The following is a 15,202-nucleotide window of genomic DNA, read 5'->3' as shown; positions in this document are numbered from 1 at the left end:
GGTTTTGTCAAAGCTATTATAACCAATAATGTAGTAGTTTGCCACTAGATGCAAAGACATTCTGGAACTCTGAACAAAGAGCATTTCTGGTTGCTGTCACTTTGTCAATTTATAGGATGCTATTAAGACCAGCAACTTACAGCAGAGCTGGAAGCCCCTAAGCTGTACGGGTATCCCATGCCCTTTACCCTCTGTGAAAAGGGGTTTTTGTAAAGTCTGTTTCACCAGGTATGTATACGCATTGAGTCTCTACGTAGCGTTAGGCTTTTCCTGAAATAAGTAGATAAATATTATTACATAAAACCAGAGCAGACGAGAAGGTTGACTTCTGTTTCTCACCCTAGGTCTTGCTGTCTCAGGGGCCTCTAATTTGAGGTCCAAATGGTTCTGATATGCCTGCATATTTCAGCCTAATTTATTAAGATAAAGACAGAGAACTTTGTACACAGTGTGGTCAGTGCAGTCTGTTTTTACAGTTAGCAAATTGTATGGTAAACACATTGTCTTTTCTCCAGGCAAACACTTGGCATTTATAGTAATCATTAATTTGTGTACTGCTCCCAACTGAATTATTTCTGTATATCACCCAAACTCAGCTGCATGCTGTAACGGGGAATTTAATTTTAAAAACAGGTCGTGGACAGGGTATTTTGATACAGCTCTGGACTACAAGAAGATATATACCCCAAATCTGCATGGGTGAAAAATACTGACTATGAAGCTAGGAAAAAAACCCAAAAGAATAACGCCCTGACCGGGCCTTTCTAAAGAGGGTGGCTGACGTCTGTAATTGCACAGAGGACAGAGACTTCCTGAATTAGTGCATGTTTAAGTGCGGAATCTTCCTGCAAAGTCGCTTTTTCTCTTTTGAAAAAAGTACCTTTTTTATCCTTTCATCTTTTTAAAAGGGTCTGGTGGCCTACTACCAGCTCTAGTTGAAATGTATAAATATAGAGAATATGCCAGATGTTGTCAAACTAAACCTTCATTGAGGTTTTTTCCTTGAGAAGAACTTCCTTTATGGGCAAGTCTCAAAAATAGACAAAATGTGTGTGACACATTGTGACAACTTTTCTCTTCATAACGTTACTACTGGAATGCCAAATATTCCACATCATCTTTTTGTCCATCTAATGTAGTAAACCACTGCATTCTCTTCTGACACCGGGTAAATATCTTCTTGCCTCGTGTATGCAAGGGGAGTAAGCAAGGGCGCTGCCTTGTCTTACTGCCTCAAAAGCCAGAGCTAAGGAGTTCTAGAAGGGCCTAGAGAACGGGGGGTTTGGATTGAGGACAGGTGGTGGAGCTAAGCAAAGCTCTGACACTTGCTTGTACTCAAGGTTGATATCAAACCAGCTGATCTTTACTATTCTGTAGGAGATTATGGAGCCCGGCTTGTTGGGAGAGAGAGGACTTCACTCTCAGCTTTTATATTTGGAAAATGTTAGAGGTGAATTTTTAATCAGAGCAATTACAGGTAATTAGAAGCTTATTCACTCTCAAGAAAAATGCAGCGGTTTGCAGAGAAAAGGCTGTAACTTGGTCTCTGGAAGAATGGGGGCAGGAGAGACACAAAAAGGAAAATGGCATATTTCTTGAAGAAAATGCAGTGTTATATTTAAAGTAAACAATATATGTTTAGCTTATTGTTTTAACCTTCTTCTCTGTTCGCTGTGTTCTTATGACTGAAAGAAAAATATTGCCCAAGCTGTTTTATGTCACTCTGTTTACGAGCTGGCCATAGATCCTGGAAGATAAGCTTCTAGCCGAGCTGATTCCAGCTGGACCTACTGATGTAGAAATGTCTGATAAACAACTGGGTGACATAAACAGGTGTCCCAGTCTCAGAACAGGGTGAATCATGAGATTCTTCTCTGAGCGATGTGTCTCACTCAAAACACGTGAAATTGAGAGAGAGGTCCGGGGTACAGCTCATCCCTGGAAGCATCGCTCTGGCTCTCCAGCTCAGCTGGAGAGAGGTTTACCTACAGGCACCTCCTTTGCCTGGATGTTCTGAATAGATTACAAACCTAAATGTGCTTTTTGAAAATCACGCCTTCACTGTTCTGTCAACTGACTGCTACTATTATAAAAATTAAGCTGAGAAAACCAGTTCATGTAAAAGTTCTATTTTTATCACATATAAAGCTATCAGAGTTACTGATGATTCTTATACTATTATGGAATTTACACATTTTTTTCATGAAGCAGTTAAATGCATTGGCATGACTTAAAAAAGGAACATTGTGGCCTTTTAATACACTTTCTATTAATCTGTTACAGTATAATAAAATTTGAATATTATTGGAGACAGAAATTTCAAAAGTTTAAAACTTCCAAGATTGATAGTTTTGTAAATTGGTTTTAAGTATTTTGAATTTATAACTATCATTATGTTGCTAAATAACATTGACTCTGGAACGACTGACTTCCTTTTGCAGTAATTCAAAAATATTATGACAGCTATAGTTTTATAGTGAGCATAAAAATCAGTGAGGTAAGTTCAATGAGGTAAGGTTAGTGTTGGAAGTTTTATTAACAAAATCTTTAAGTATTAGCACATGAGTTACAATTCCCATGTGTTTTCCAAAAATCGCTGGCACTGAACTGAATATTAAATTCTGAACTTTGGTCTAGTTGCTTTAAACTACCTAATTTTAGTGGTAGGAGTAGGCAAAGATATAAATTTGAATAAAACAGCTGTTAGGCAGTTGGCTGCATTGATAAGCTACACGTGATCAGAATTCCTTGGGGCGCGTAATGTTCTGCAAGGAAGAGTTTCAAACTGCCTGAGGGAACCATTTATATCTTGGCTACAATCTCTGGTTCAGTTAAAACCTTTTCTAGTGTAGTTTGACCAGTCAGCATTACCAATTTTCTCTTTTAAAGAGCAGCATGAGCTGGGCTGGTGGAAAAAAATGATGAAAGAAAAATCAAGATTGATTAGTAGGGACGATGGCTGGCTAAGCTGTCGGGGAGGGAGGCTGGGAGCTTTACGAAACACGTAGGTGCCATCTTGTCAAGGAGCGCGTAAAGGAGAGCAAGTGCGTTTGATGCATCGTGCTGTCAGGTGGATCTCCCATCCTTGTACAGAGGATCGAAAGCGCTCGTGACAGGGATTCTTTGAGGGAAATGGTAGGAGATGGTACAAGTGTGTTTTCTGATGTGAACAGGTGACACTGTCCTGGGTTTACAAACCGTCTTCTAATGTTGCTCCCTGTCTGTTCCCCTCGAATGCAACGCACTCAGCTGCTTTCAGCCCCGCTCCTTTTGTCCCTTCTTACATACTGAGGTAGTAGAAAGAAGACAACAGAATTGGTTATCCTTTAAAGAATATAAAGCCTCTTAACTATCAGCTCTATAATAACATAATTTGCTGAATCAAAATGTAAACTAGAGCAACCATAATACCCAGAGTAATAGGGGTGGGGATGTTGTTGGAATAGTGCTTGAAAGTGGAGGGGAAAAAGCTAGCTACCTCACTAAAGTTTAAATTTGGAACAAGAACGTAAAGCATATTAATTATACAAAATTCAAGTGTCTGCAACTTCAAAATGGGGCTACATTCTAGCTTTTCTGCCTTGAGTTATACATAGATCAGATGTTTTTGAAAGAAATTAATGTATCATGCTATGGATTACCAGGTACAGTCATTGCTTTGAAAAAAAACCATGTTTATCACATCAGACTGAAAAATGAGGGACACATACGACAAGGGGAGGATAGTTTTGATTTTACTGTTGTATTTTCAAATATCCATTTTTTACTAGCTCCGAAGTGGAGAGTTGGGACATCTTAAAGCTACGTGATACTCTTCCTGTACTTGTAACTCAGTTCTTGTACTTGCAAAAAGGCCCATGTGAGGCCTCACAACGCAGTACTTCTGTATAGAAGATTGAAGTGACAGCTCTTTTTTTCATGGTTTAAACTGGTTTTCGTAATCAAAACTTAGTAAATCGCATTTCCCCAGATACACAGAGATGTATAAACACAGGCACTAAAGTCTGTAATAGAAGTTTGTTTTTTGATTAACTGAAATGGTTCTCAAAAGATGGCTGCGTAATACACTAAGGAAGCAAACGGTAGCATAGAAAAGTGTCAACAGTCCTGTGGAGCCTGTAGTGGTCGTCAGGAAGGGAGAGAATAATTGTACAAAAGGGCAGAAAACGGGCTTTTGGATGTGGTGGCCAATATGGACTGCAGTCTGTGCTGGAACAGAAGCGGCATTAGGAGGGAGACTGACAGTGAGTTACAGTTTGCCTTCTCTGTTACCCCAAGTACTACAGTACGCTTAGTGCTTGACTAGTAAATTCAGAGTTAGTTTTAAAAAAAAAAAAAAAAGAAAAGCAGCCAAACCTTTGCTTTAAATACATTTATTTATGCTGGTAAAATAAATAGTTCTTAACAGTGAACCACAGTAGTCCTTCTTCATGTTTTACTTCCTCGTGGAGCTCCATAACACTAAAAACACTTTCATAAATGATATATATAATATGGCATATAAGTTAAACAGTTAACAGTAGGGAACTTCAAGAAATAGACGTCACTACTGGAGCTGGTCATGACTGGCGGGTGATGACATGAAGATTAATAAAGTTCAACTTTGAATTTGGCAATTTTTGCCACTTGAACTTTTCTTTTCTTTCTAAAGTATAACCCAATTCTGAAGATTTTGCAGTGTGTTCTATATTTCCAGATCAAGTCACAGAGTTTATTGTATTAAATAGTTGAAATAAGTAGTTGCTGAGGAAAAAGAAGTTAGACAAAATTAAAAAGCAATTAACTTGGACGGAGGTCTCTGAAATGCTTTATGTGTTAGCTATCAGATCTGGTTTTGCTTTATTATTTTTCTGGAAAATGATGGTGTTCTTCAGATTGCCAAGTTTTACTAGAAAATGTACTGCCAAAGCTTGGGAAAAATAAGTCAAGGACTCTTAAAATTACATAGTGTTGAGTGAAAAGCCAAAGAGAGGGTTTTTGTGTACCAGAAATCCTTATCCTTTCAAATATAAAAATATATATCTGATGCTGTAAAGTGACCCATATTTAATTTCCTTTCAGATTATATTTAAAATGCCATAGACGTAACAGGAGGAGTAACAAAATGGCAGACGTTTCTCATACGCTCCACTTAAATGCTTCATTGTTTCATCATTTTTGGAAGACATGATTTCACATTACTATTTTCAGGGAAGAGATAATTTCTAATATTGGCAAATTCATCCTGTCTATAAATGAAGTGGTGTATTTTGCTTCATGTCTCCCACAAGATATGAGGACCTGATTTAACATCTTTTTGGTTTTACACCATCTGGAGGTTCATATTTGACTTAGAAAATTATGTCGTACATGTTTAGCACCAAACAGATGCCATATAGCGAAAGGTTGCGTCCAGTTCAGGCTGAGGTAGTTTTATTTATTATCACATTATGAGAAATGTAAAAGTCTTGGTTCATGATTACTGGAGGCAGAAAGAAGAATTTAGGGAAGGAGAAAATGACTGACATAAGCGATGGTCTTGTAAACCTCCCCGTTGCATTCCTGTGCATAGAAAATAAATCTGTACACCTAAGACCCCACGCAGCACAAGTCGCCCGTTCACTCTCCCAGACTGGCACTGGCTCAGAGTTCCGCCTCTCTGAAAACTCACGGAGAGCACTGATTTCCGAGTGGCTCCTTGCTGCGTGTCTTAGTTTGGGGCATCATATAGCTATTCTATCAAAATACCTGGGCTTCACTGAGTAGGTGGATTTTTGAATTCAAGTGCTCCGTTGTATCAGTCTCAAGATAGCTGACCACTGTTTGAGGAGATGTAAGAAAATAGAGATATATTTGGCAGATTCTTTTTTTTTCTTTTTTTCCTTTTTTTTTTTTTTTTTCTTCCCAACATTGGTGTCAGGACACAACCTGATTTGAGCTCTACAAAAAATAGCTTCTGGGGAGAAAGACTTAGAGATAATTCTGTTTCCTGTACTTGCAAGGAGAACAGGATGACACAGATCGAAACCCACGCTGTGTTATGAGTATTACCCTTTTCTCATCTTAAAGGTTTTAGTCTGAGTGCTCTCATGGACTTGGATTTAATTACAATACATAATGGTTAAAATATTTCTGCACAAAAAGAGAGCAGCAAATAAGGTATTGCCTTAGAAAAGAAAAGGAAAATGTATGGTTTGCAATAAGCAGTGTGAATCTCTGTGGTCCGGGTGGAAACATGGGAAATGCTGTGTCAGTGTCCCAGGTCGCTAGCTGCTTCTCATCGTATTTGAGAAAGATTTCCGTTTCCCCAGGAAGATGAACGTCCTTTAAGAAGGAATTTTGTTGCAATTCTGTGGAACTCAAATTTTAGCTTGAACAGTAGAGCATTTGCTGACCTGTGGTTCAGTGGGAAAGGGCTGGGAAATAAGACAGTTTAACCTCCTAAGTATGAAATGGGATTTGTTATGGCTTGGAGGTGACATGATGGACTGTTCTGGAAGTGTCAGAGTCCCTGACAGACAACGTGCGGTGTAAGCCCATCTTTTATTTCTCTGGGTTAGCAACAAGGGTGGCCTCTCCGGCTCTGGAGCAGCCAGAGCCACTCACCTGTCAGACAGGGAGGAAGGAGGACTGGGATGGGGGATCTGCCGCCTAAGGCTGTGGTTGGACACGCCATACTCTTTCCTTCCCAACGCTTGCACTGTCCTTGTGTGAAGTGGGGTTTTTGGGATGGAGATTCTTTGGCTGTTTCAAATCTTTTTGCACGTTTTTCTCAGTGCGATTGAAGCTGCACAACAGCCATCCTTTTTAAGCTTTTATTTAAAGCTACCAAGGCTAGAAATAAACTTGTAAATGAAAACTGAGATAGTCTCGTATTAAGAACAATTTCTTGCAGTAAGTGGGGCTCTAGGCAGAAGTTATACTGTTTGCATCTAAATATATTCAGATCTCAAGTCCACGTGCAATTTCTTATGGAAAAATGCAATTCAGCGCAAACACATGAGTATTCATTAATCAGTGTTAAAATGTTACCGTGGAGCTGAAAGAGTTGATCTAAGGTGTCAACTATTTATGTGAAGGCTTGTGGAGTAATCTGTTTATGGCATTAACAAGAAAACAATCTGTTTCTGCATTTAGAGTCAGTCCAGACAACTCTGCAATACTGGGTGCTTGGTGCTCTGTGGCACAGTCGAGGTCATAACCTTTGTGCTAACTTCAGGGTTTTTGTGTGGCTGGCCCAAACGCTAACCGGTGAAAGGAAAGATGGAGATTGCGGCTCTGCTGCAGAATTCCCAGTGTGTTTCTTTTTGGCCTGAAAGAAAACCACCACGCACCTTCTCTAGTACCTGCGGGTTGAATTTGTGTCTCTGTTTAGGGAATAGAAATGATGTTGTGTTATGAGCTGGCTAGTGGTAAAAGGAAATGCAGAAATGTGCAGTCATATGGTGCTCTTTAATTAACAGCTGTGTGAGGGCAGGACTGGGCTCTGAGAAGTGGAGTGAGCAGGGCTCTGCTCCCCTTTCCCACCCAGGTGGTCACTCATAGACTTGGACATCAGTGCCATCTACTCATCCTCAACCCTCCTCGTCCTCCCAAGTTTTAATGCCTAAAATTCCCATGATGTCAGGGTGTGTGGGAAGATATTAGTGAAGATGAGTGAGAATTGTCTGCTCAGCCCTTAGGATGGGGAGTGGACAGGCAGAGAAGAAAAGACTATTGAGTCAGAAACTGCCTGGTTTAGCCAAGCAGAGCAGAGCTGTATCAGCACATGTGTAAGCTACTGTGCTACCCCAGTCACTAGGGAACGGTATCAGTGCTTTGTTTATCAGTGTCTCTGATCACCTTCAACTCCCTTTGACTTCAAGGATTAAGCTTCTGCCTCCTGGCAGCTGGAAAAGGAGACTTGCAGGGCCTGGCTGAAGAGAACCCCTTTTGGAGCTCCTGCTGCAATGTTATGATGAGCTTCTCAGCTGCAGTTTAAAGGCCCAACAGAGATTTTTGTGATTTGACTTAAGGGATTGCTTTCAGACATGAAGCAAATAAGTGATTAAGTATAAAGAAGGTGTGGTAATGAGTTTCAGATGAGGTCTTTTATGTTTATTAAAAGAGGTCTCAAAAGTTTGCTGCTACTACTGTTTCTTGTTTTCTAACTTAAAAAATCATCTTTGAATCTCATACTGCACGCTGCTCACAAACTGCAAGATCCTATTACTGTAATATTGTAAAAAAGTCTTAAATATAAAATAAATCCGGTAGAATATAAATCTTTTTTCCAGTGTATAGAAAAGCAATGAGCCATTTTAAGAGCAGGAAGAACACGCATTTCAAGATCCAATAGATCATCTAAATTGGTCCCAAACCAAGTCTTAAAATGGCATTGCAAAGACTTTTGCTTTGAATAAATTTAGCATTACAAAATGCAGAATATAGATAAAAATAAATTAGAATTTCTGATTGTTTTGTGCTTTACTAATGTTCTGATTAACTAGGGAAAAAAATGACCGTTTTTGACTATTCCAACTGCAGAGCTTAAAAATGCTAAACTAACATTTATGCCCTTACAGTTACTTCCATTTAGCTTTTTATTATGAATACACTTTATGAATTTCTAGGTATGTAAACTTTAAACCCTTGTTCTTTATTTTCCGATTTTGGACCCCCTACGTTCTACAGTCAGCATCCTTATATTCTTGAATTATTGCAGTATTGGTTCCTAATTGTCTTGTTCTTCTCTACTGTATAAAAAGCTGCACCGTTAAAGCCTGTAAAACTTCAATTTCCAGCTCTACATTTTGCTTGCAATTTTACCTTGTGGTTTCACCTCCACTTCATTGGAAGTTTCACCTCCACCATCACATCACTGGAAGACCACTTGACTATTTGCTTTATTCCATTCCATTATTATATTTTAATTTAAGGAAGCTGTGACAAGATCTCTTACTTTGAATACCTTTTTCAAAGTTCTTGAGAGCAATAGTCTGAATAATATATTAGAATTTCTAGCGGTCACTGTATCCATGAACATCTTGACAGTGGCTGCTTCCCCTCCTCTTCCCAGTGTGAAGAGTCACGCCTTTTCCATTTGGAATCATACCTGGCCTTGTGGTAACTACTCGAGGTAGTGCTTATGTAGAAAGGTATTACTAAAAAAGGCACTAGGAATTTGAAGCTGTGAAGTAGGATTGTTATATCTACTTGAAAAAAGTTGCTTTCCTGTCTTTGTTTCTTCCCCTGTTTTGATGTTTTTCGTGTGTTTCCACATAGATCCGTGTGTATATCCTGCTGCTGTGGCCACGTCTGTCAATGCACATTGTGCATTCTTTCCCGTTCCTTGATTATACTCCTCAAAAAGCCAGTTCCCTCCTTCTCAATTTCACAGAATCACAGAATCTTCAGAGTTGGAAGGGACCTCTAGGGATCATCTAGTCCAGCTCCCCTGCTAAAGCAGGACTGCCCAGAGCACATCCCTCAGGGCTGCATCCAGGTGGGGCTTGAAAATCTCCAGAGAAGGGGACTCCACACCCTCCCTGGGCAGCCTGTTCCAGGGCTCTGTCACCCTCACTGTAAAGAGGTTTTTCCGTGTATTTGAACGGAACTTCCTATGTTCCAACCTGTGCCCATTGCCCCTCGTCCTGTCACTGTTCATTTCCTTGAACAGATACCCTGTCATTTAGATTTTCCTTTCTCTTGCCACTTTTTTCCTTGCTTCACCAAACGTCTTTCTCTTTTTGATAATATTTACGCTGCTGTCCTTGAAGGTGGCTGCTGCTTTCCCCCCCACCCCTCCTCTGCAGTGGAGGAGAGACAGCTATTTTTCCTCCTTATTTCCAAATGCTTTTATAAGTACCCAAGCTTTTAATTGCAATTAGCAGTAGAGCTGCTTATAGAAACAACTGTATACAAATAGTAACCAGTATCAAGTGATCTATGGAGTTTTTCCAGACCACCAGCAAGTATTTGCCTGGCCATAATTTTAGAACTCTTTGAATTGCGTTAAGAGAATAATAAAATTGCATGCTTGAGCGTTTATCCAGCAAGAAATGAGAAAATTAAGGCGACACACGCCTTCAGGGCTGTTAGAATGCGTTTGATTTTTTTTTTTCCTTTCCTTTTCTTAAATTTTTTTTAAGGGTTTGTAAAGGAAAAAAGCTGTTATGGAATGCAGTGCAATTTGGTGAGATTCTTTATTAATGTATTTCTGCTTAGGAAAATCCTTGGAATATCCCTTATTTTGGTTGATGGGGCTTTGTGCTTACTACAGAAAAGTACAGTAAGGCCCGTTTGTTGGGAGCCTTACGTGATATATACTGGAGGAACGTGAAGAACCTTAGCATTTCCCTATTTGCCACGTCTTTGTTAACTAATTCCATTTCTAGATTACTGATCTGTGCTCAAACCTGCGTAGTGACTGTAGTGTCTGATTGCCCCCTTCATGGCAAATTAAATACAGGATACAGAACACTATTTTCGATGAGTTATATATTTAATAAGTCAAGGTGATTTATTATTTTTTTTAATCCCTTATGCATCTCTCAAGTTAGGACCGCTTTAATGCTATTTCATGCTTTGAATATTTTACTTTTTCTATTCACGTTTTGGTGCTAAAAGTGCTCTCATTTTTTATTACCTTTTAACAAGTAAAAGAATGTCTTAGTCCGAGATGAAGTTGGAAAATTTACATAGAAAAGAAATAAAACATTTCTTAAGTGACAATAAAAGGGAATTAGAAAAAAAAATAAAATATGATAGTGATCATTTCAAAACCTAAATATGTTTGATTTACTTACTGTAGGTTGATGCCTTGCGGTTAAGATTGGAAGAAAAAGAAACCTTTCTGAATAAAAAAACAAAACAACTTCAAGACCTCACAGAAGAGAAGGGAACTCTGGCTGGAGAGATTCGAGATATGAAAGACATGTTGGAAGTAAAAGAAAGAAAAATTAATGTCCTACAAAAAAAGGTAAGATCATTTATGAAAGGATATGTTGTAAAACTTTTGAGGCACCTTTAAAGGAAATATATTTATTTCTTATGGTGTATTAATATATTAAAAAAAGGCAAGCACTAATGGTCTGCATTAGTCAAGTAGTTCGCTAATATAAAATATGTGTTTCTGTTTTCTGTGGGATCATATTTATAGTATTATTTTGTAATTATACTATATCACAAAAATATTGGGTACTGCAGTTTCAACAAAATTATTGGAGTTAAATGAAAGTCCTAAAAATTCTGATGAAAGTGCTTATCCTTCAACAGGAGGGATTCTGTTATCCTTACTAACACTCACTACTACTCTTTCCAAATCATGTAAATAAAACGAGTAGGACTGCTAAAAGATTAGGATACTGCTTTTTTTCTTTAAAGACTTTTTTGGGGTAAGGAAGAGGGGAGTGGGGAAGGAACCTAAATGAAGTCCGTTATCTGCCTTTCCTGTGAGCTAAAGACATTAAGAAGGGAAGCTCTCTCCAAACAGCCTTATTAGTCTTATTCCTAATTTTCCACAAGTTTAGCTAACTGCATTTACTCTCTTTGGGAAGTTGGATTTAATCATTACGGTTTCCGCTGGGGAGGGTTGGGAGGGAATTTCCTGGAAAGGCAGCTCTGCAAGGGTTCTGCATACAGTAGTAGAGTGTTTATTTACCATATCCCTTTTCTCACACTCACAAAAATATTTATGCTAGCAGGTACCTGCTGTGTGTATCGCTCTTTATCGTATATAGACGTACTTGTGAGCATACAGTTAAATGGAGGAAAAGTTCCTGGCACCAAATACATTTTACTATTGCTTCTCCCCTCCTTTTACAGTCACTCCAAGGATGTCTGCTCCTTACGCTCTAAGTAGTTCATGTTGCTGTGGTTTTCCTCCAGGATTCATACAGGGTTCACATGGTCTAGCCGTGCTTCTGTCTGCAATTGGTTAAATACAGTCTTTAAAAAGTCGAGTCCTTATTTTCCAGAAACGGAGAAGACTGCTTTTTCAGGCCTAGGCCTATCAAAACTGGAATATACATACTCATCCACTTGAATCTTATTTCTGAATATTTGCCTTGTTAGCAAGGCTGATGATGTAAAGATAGCAAAGTTCAAGCCTTTTATCCTGTGCCGAACGCTAATTTGCTTTGGACATCACTTGAGAATTTTGAAGAAAAGAATGCATCTTTTCTTATGGTTTGTATTCTAAAAAAACCCCAAACAAACTGACAATTTGCAGTTGGTCTTGTGTTTAGATCTTGAGGAAATGGATCGGTAGGAGGGAGGGATGTGGATTCAGTGATCAAAATCGTGGGATGAATATAACTTATCATAGAGCTGTCAGCACTATCTGTCATGGCTATGTGCTCAGAAATGTGTACCATTATGTGTTTTTCTGGTTTCAATACTTCATGGCCATGTTATTAAAGCATGCAGATGGTCTTGCCTCTTTTGTACCTACTTCTTAATGAAGATAATCCCTCTCAAACTGCACTCTCTCTCTTCGCTAAATCGCAGAGTAAACACGTTATAGCCTTCTGCGCTCTAGTATATGGTGTGATAAATAAATCCTTCTAACTATTAGGCGCAAAATCAAAGTTAGTACTAAACCGATTCTTTAAAACAGGAAGTATCACGTGAATTTGTTTTGAGGTTTTTATTGTGGTAAATATGCTTTATCAGGAGACTTCTGAAGTTCAGTTTTTCTGCTATGGGCTAAATACTAGGTTTACTTAGAGAAGAATGAATTATGACGATGACTTTAAAAAAAAAAAAGAAGAGAAAAATAGATCATTTACATCACTTGAAAGTTATGCGTGGCTTTGCTTCTCTGAAGTGTTTTTAATAATCACATGATCTTAATATGTAGGTGTTAGCATGCCCAAAGATGCTAATATCAGATCATCATTACACCATTATTTTTTTGATAGGAAGAGAGTATCATATTTGGAAAATACATTTTTTTTTTTTTTTTTTTTTAAATTACCCTCAGGTCACATTTTCAGCTCTGGAACATTATTTTACCTGTGCCTTGCTTCTGATATGTTTGGAGATAAATTCATCCACAGATAACTTTACTAGAGGAAAATTTGATTGAAATATCATCCTGCTCTGCTCACCCCTGTTATTTAAATAAATCTAGAGTATGGTACTATAAAGGATGATTTCCTGTGTATTTTTTATGTGTATGTCACCAATTGAAATAAGGCTTTTAAATTCACCTAGAAAAAAATAAATCCTCCTGTCTAGTTAACCCAAGTGTTCAGCTTCATTTTTGCAGTGCTTGTTAGATCGTGACTTCTCATGGTTAGCTCCTTGAGCATCCCAGCAATCTCTGGACCACCATACTTGCACGTAGAAAGGAAGATGTTTGGTGTCTGTCTACTTCTTTTCAAGAAGCTTTCCTGGGAGTGGTGCCTTTCTGTTCTAGATATTTTTATCCTCGCTACATGAAGTTATGTGTCCCAGGGCATTCATACCTCATGGAGCCTTTACGTTCTGTCAAAAGGAGCACAGCTCCTTTTTGACCATAGGCAGCTTGTTCATTCATTCGTGTGTTATTTTAGAAATATGTTGGACTATGCATAGTAGTAATTCCTAGTGCTGTAGTATTCTTATCATAATATTTTTGAACAGTCACTTTTCAGGGATTTTCAGATAGTCTAGTAGTGGATGCTGTGCTTTAGGAAAAAGATTGTCTTATGTATGTCTTTTCTTTCTGATTTTGACAACATACCTTTCCAATAGCAACCATATATAAAAATTAATTTTGATGGAAAAGTATTTAATGTATATCGACTGCAGTAATTTTATCCTTTACTTGAGTCTAATTACACTTTTATCCTTTACTCCTCGCTGGATTGCACGTGCCTCTTGCATTCCTCCAGTTTTTGCTCATCTTCTCCTTCTGACCTTTTCGCCACTTCTTCCACTGTTGTTTTCACTTCAAGTGAGGGCAGCCAGACATTTGCGTGTTGAGCATTTAGAAATTAATTTGTCCTCATTGTGCACATACATGTGGAGAATTCAGTGGGTGGAAAGCAACATGGACAGTCTCATATGACCCTGAGGAGGTGAAACAATTACTGGGCCCTCCAGTGGTTTATCCTGCCTTCACATACCTTCTTTCAGGACAATTGCCCCGATTGCTGTCTTACTGTCGTGAAAACCCATCTGAAAGTGAAGGAATTGCTTCTAGTTCTTCTTAAGTTCTCTCTAGACGTTAGATTCTTCTGACTATAAGATTATAATAGTTGTCTCCATTTCCTTTTTTTTCTATGTGGGGCCAAATTTTGTATCTGTGTATTTTTATTTACTTTTGATATGAAGAGTTGTGAATAACCAGTTATTTTAGTGCTTCGTCTGTTGATGCAAGATAGATGGCTACATATCTCTTCACTTAGCCTGAAGTGCTTCACTCAGCCTAAAATAATATTTGTTTTAATGGTTGTATTCAAGTAATTGAAGAAGGAAGAATTTGTATCGTGCTTAAATATATTTCTGTCAGTAATAACCTGAAACTGAATAGGAAGGAATACGTAACTTAGAAAGACACAATTTCTAATTCTAAATTTCTCTTGTGTGCATTATTATTATCTGCCATGTTGAAAAATATGAAGAGGACCAAACCAAAACCAGGAAGGCTCCCTTTCAAAGTTGGAAGTGTTTCTTCTCCTTTCTGGATAGCTGCTAAACTTGCAGGACAAGACAGGTTCTGTTGAGGGCTCCCGACCAAAGGTGTGGAAGAAACAATAATGTTGGCAACAAAGGACCTGGTGTGAGTCCCACAGGATGGCACAGCAACACGCATAAGGCAACATGTTGCAGAAAAAAGTAATGGGCTAGATAACGAGCTAATGATGCATTGTCCTTCCATACAGTGGGTTTGGTGTAATTTTTGACCACATTGAAAAACCGCTACACTATTCAGGACAATTTGCAGGCTGAAGAGAGGCCCAGCACTGGAACGGCGTGCATTAAGAGGATTTGGATCAAGGTAGATTGGCATGGAGTAATAATAAACTTATGTCAATGTCAGAGGTGCAATATTACTTAATATTTCTTTCTTTTAGAATCTTTGGCACCACTGTTCCATTTTAGTGCCAGTAAAGTTGGGTATGCTGTTTTAATAGCCTTGTTTAACCTGGCAAAGCTAGTCTTACACCTCATATCTGTCAGTTTAGCATGCAGAGGGGCAGACCTCAGAAATCTTTATATATTTCTTACCAGAACGTGCAAGCTCTATGCATAT

General features: G+C 38.5%; 1 protein-coding gene across 7 annotated transcripts in view; it reads left to right on the top strand.

Annotated features, from left to right (window-relative positions):
• Positions 1-15,202, top strand: part of ERC2 (ELKS/RAB6-interacting/CAST family member 2) — a 510,348-nt gene that overhangs the window by 161,609 nt on the left and 333,537 nt on the right. For all 7 annotated transcript variants that reach the window (XR_012589289.1, XR_012589291.1, XR_012589290.1 and 4 more), the window contains exon 8: positions 10,772-10,939. Coding sequence is in view for 2 of the 7 variants with exons in the window: in XM_074602406.1 (XP_074458507.1) it covers positions 10,772-10,939 (168 nt within the window). In the remaining 5 variants the exon portion in view is untranslated. The remainder of the gene's footprint in view (positions 1-10,771; positions 10,940-15,202) is intronic.

This window comes from Larus michahellis, chromosome 10 (genome assembly GCF_964199755.1).
Source record: "Larus michahellis chromosome 10, bLarMic1.1, whole genome shotgun sequence".
Taxonomy (NCBI): Eukaryota; Metazoa; Chordata; class Aves; order Charadriiformes; family Laridae; genus Larus; species Larus michahellis.
This window is presented reverse-complemented; position numbering and strand designations above follow the sequence as displayed.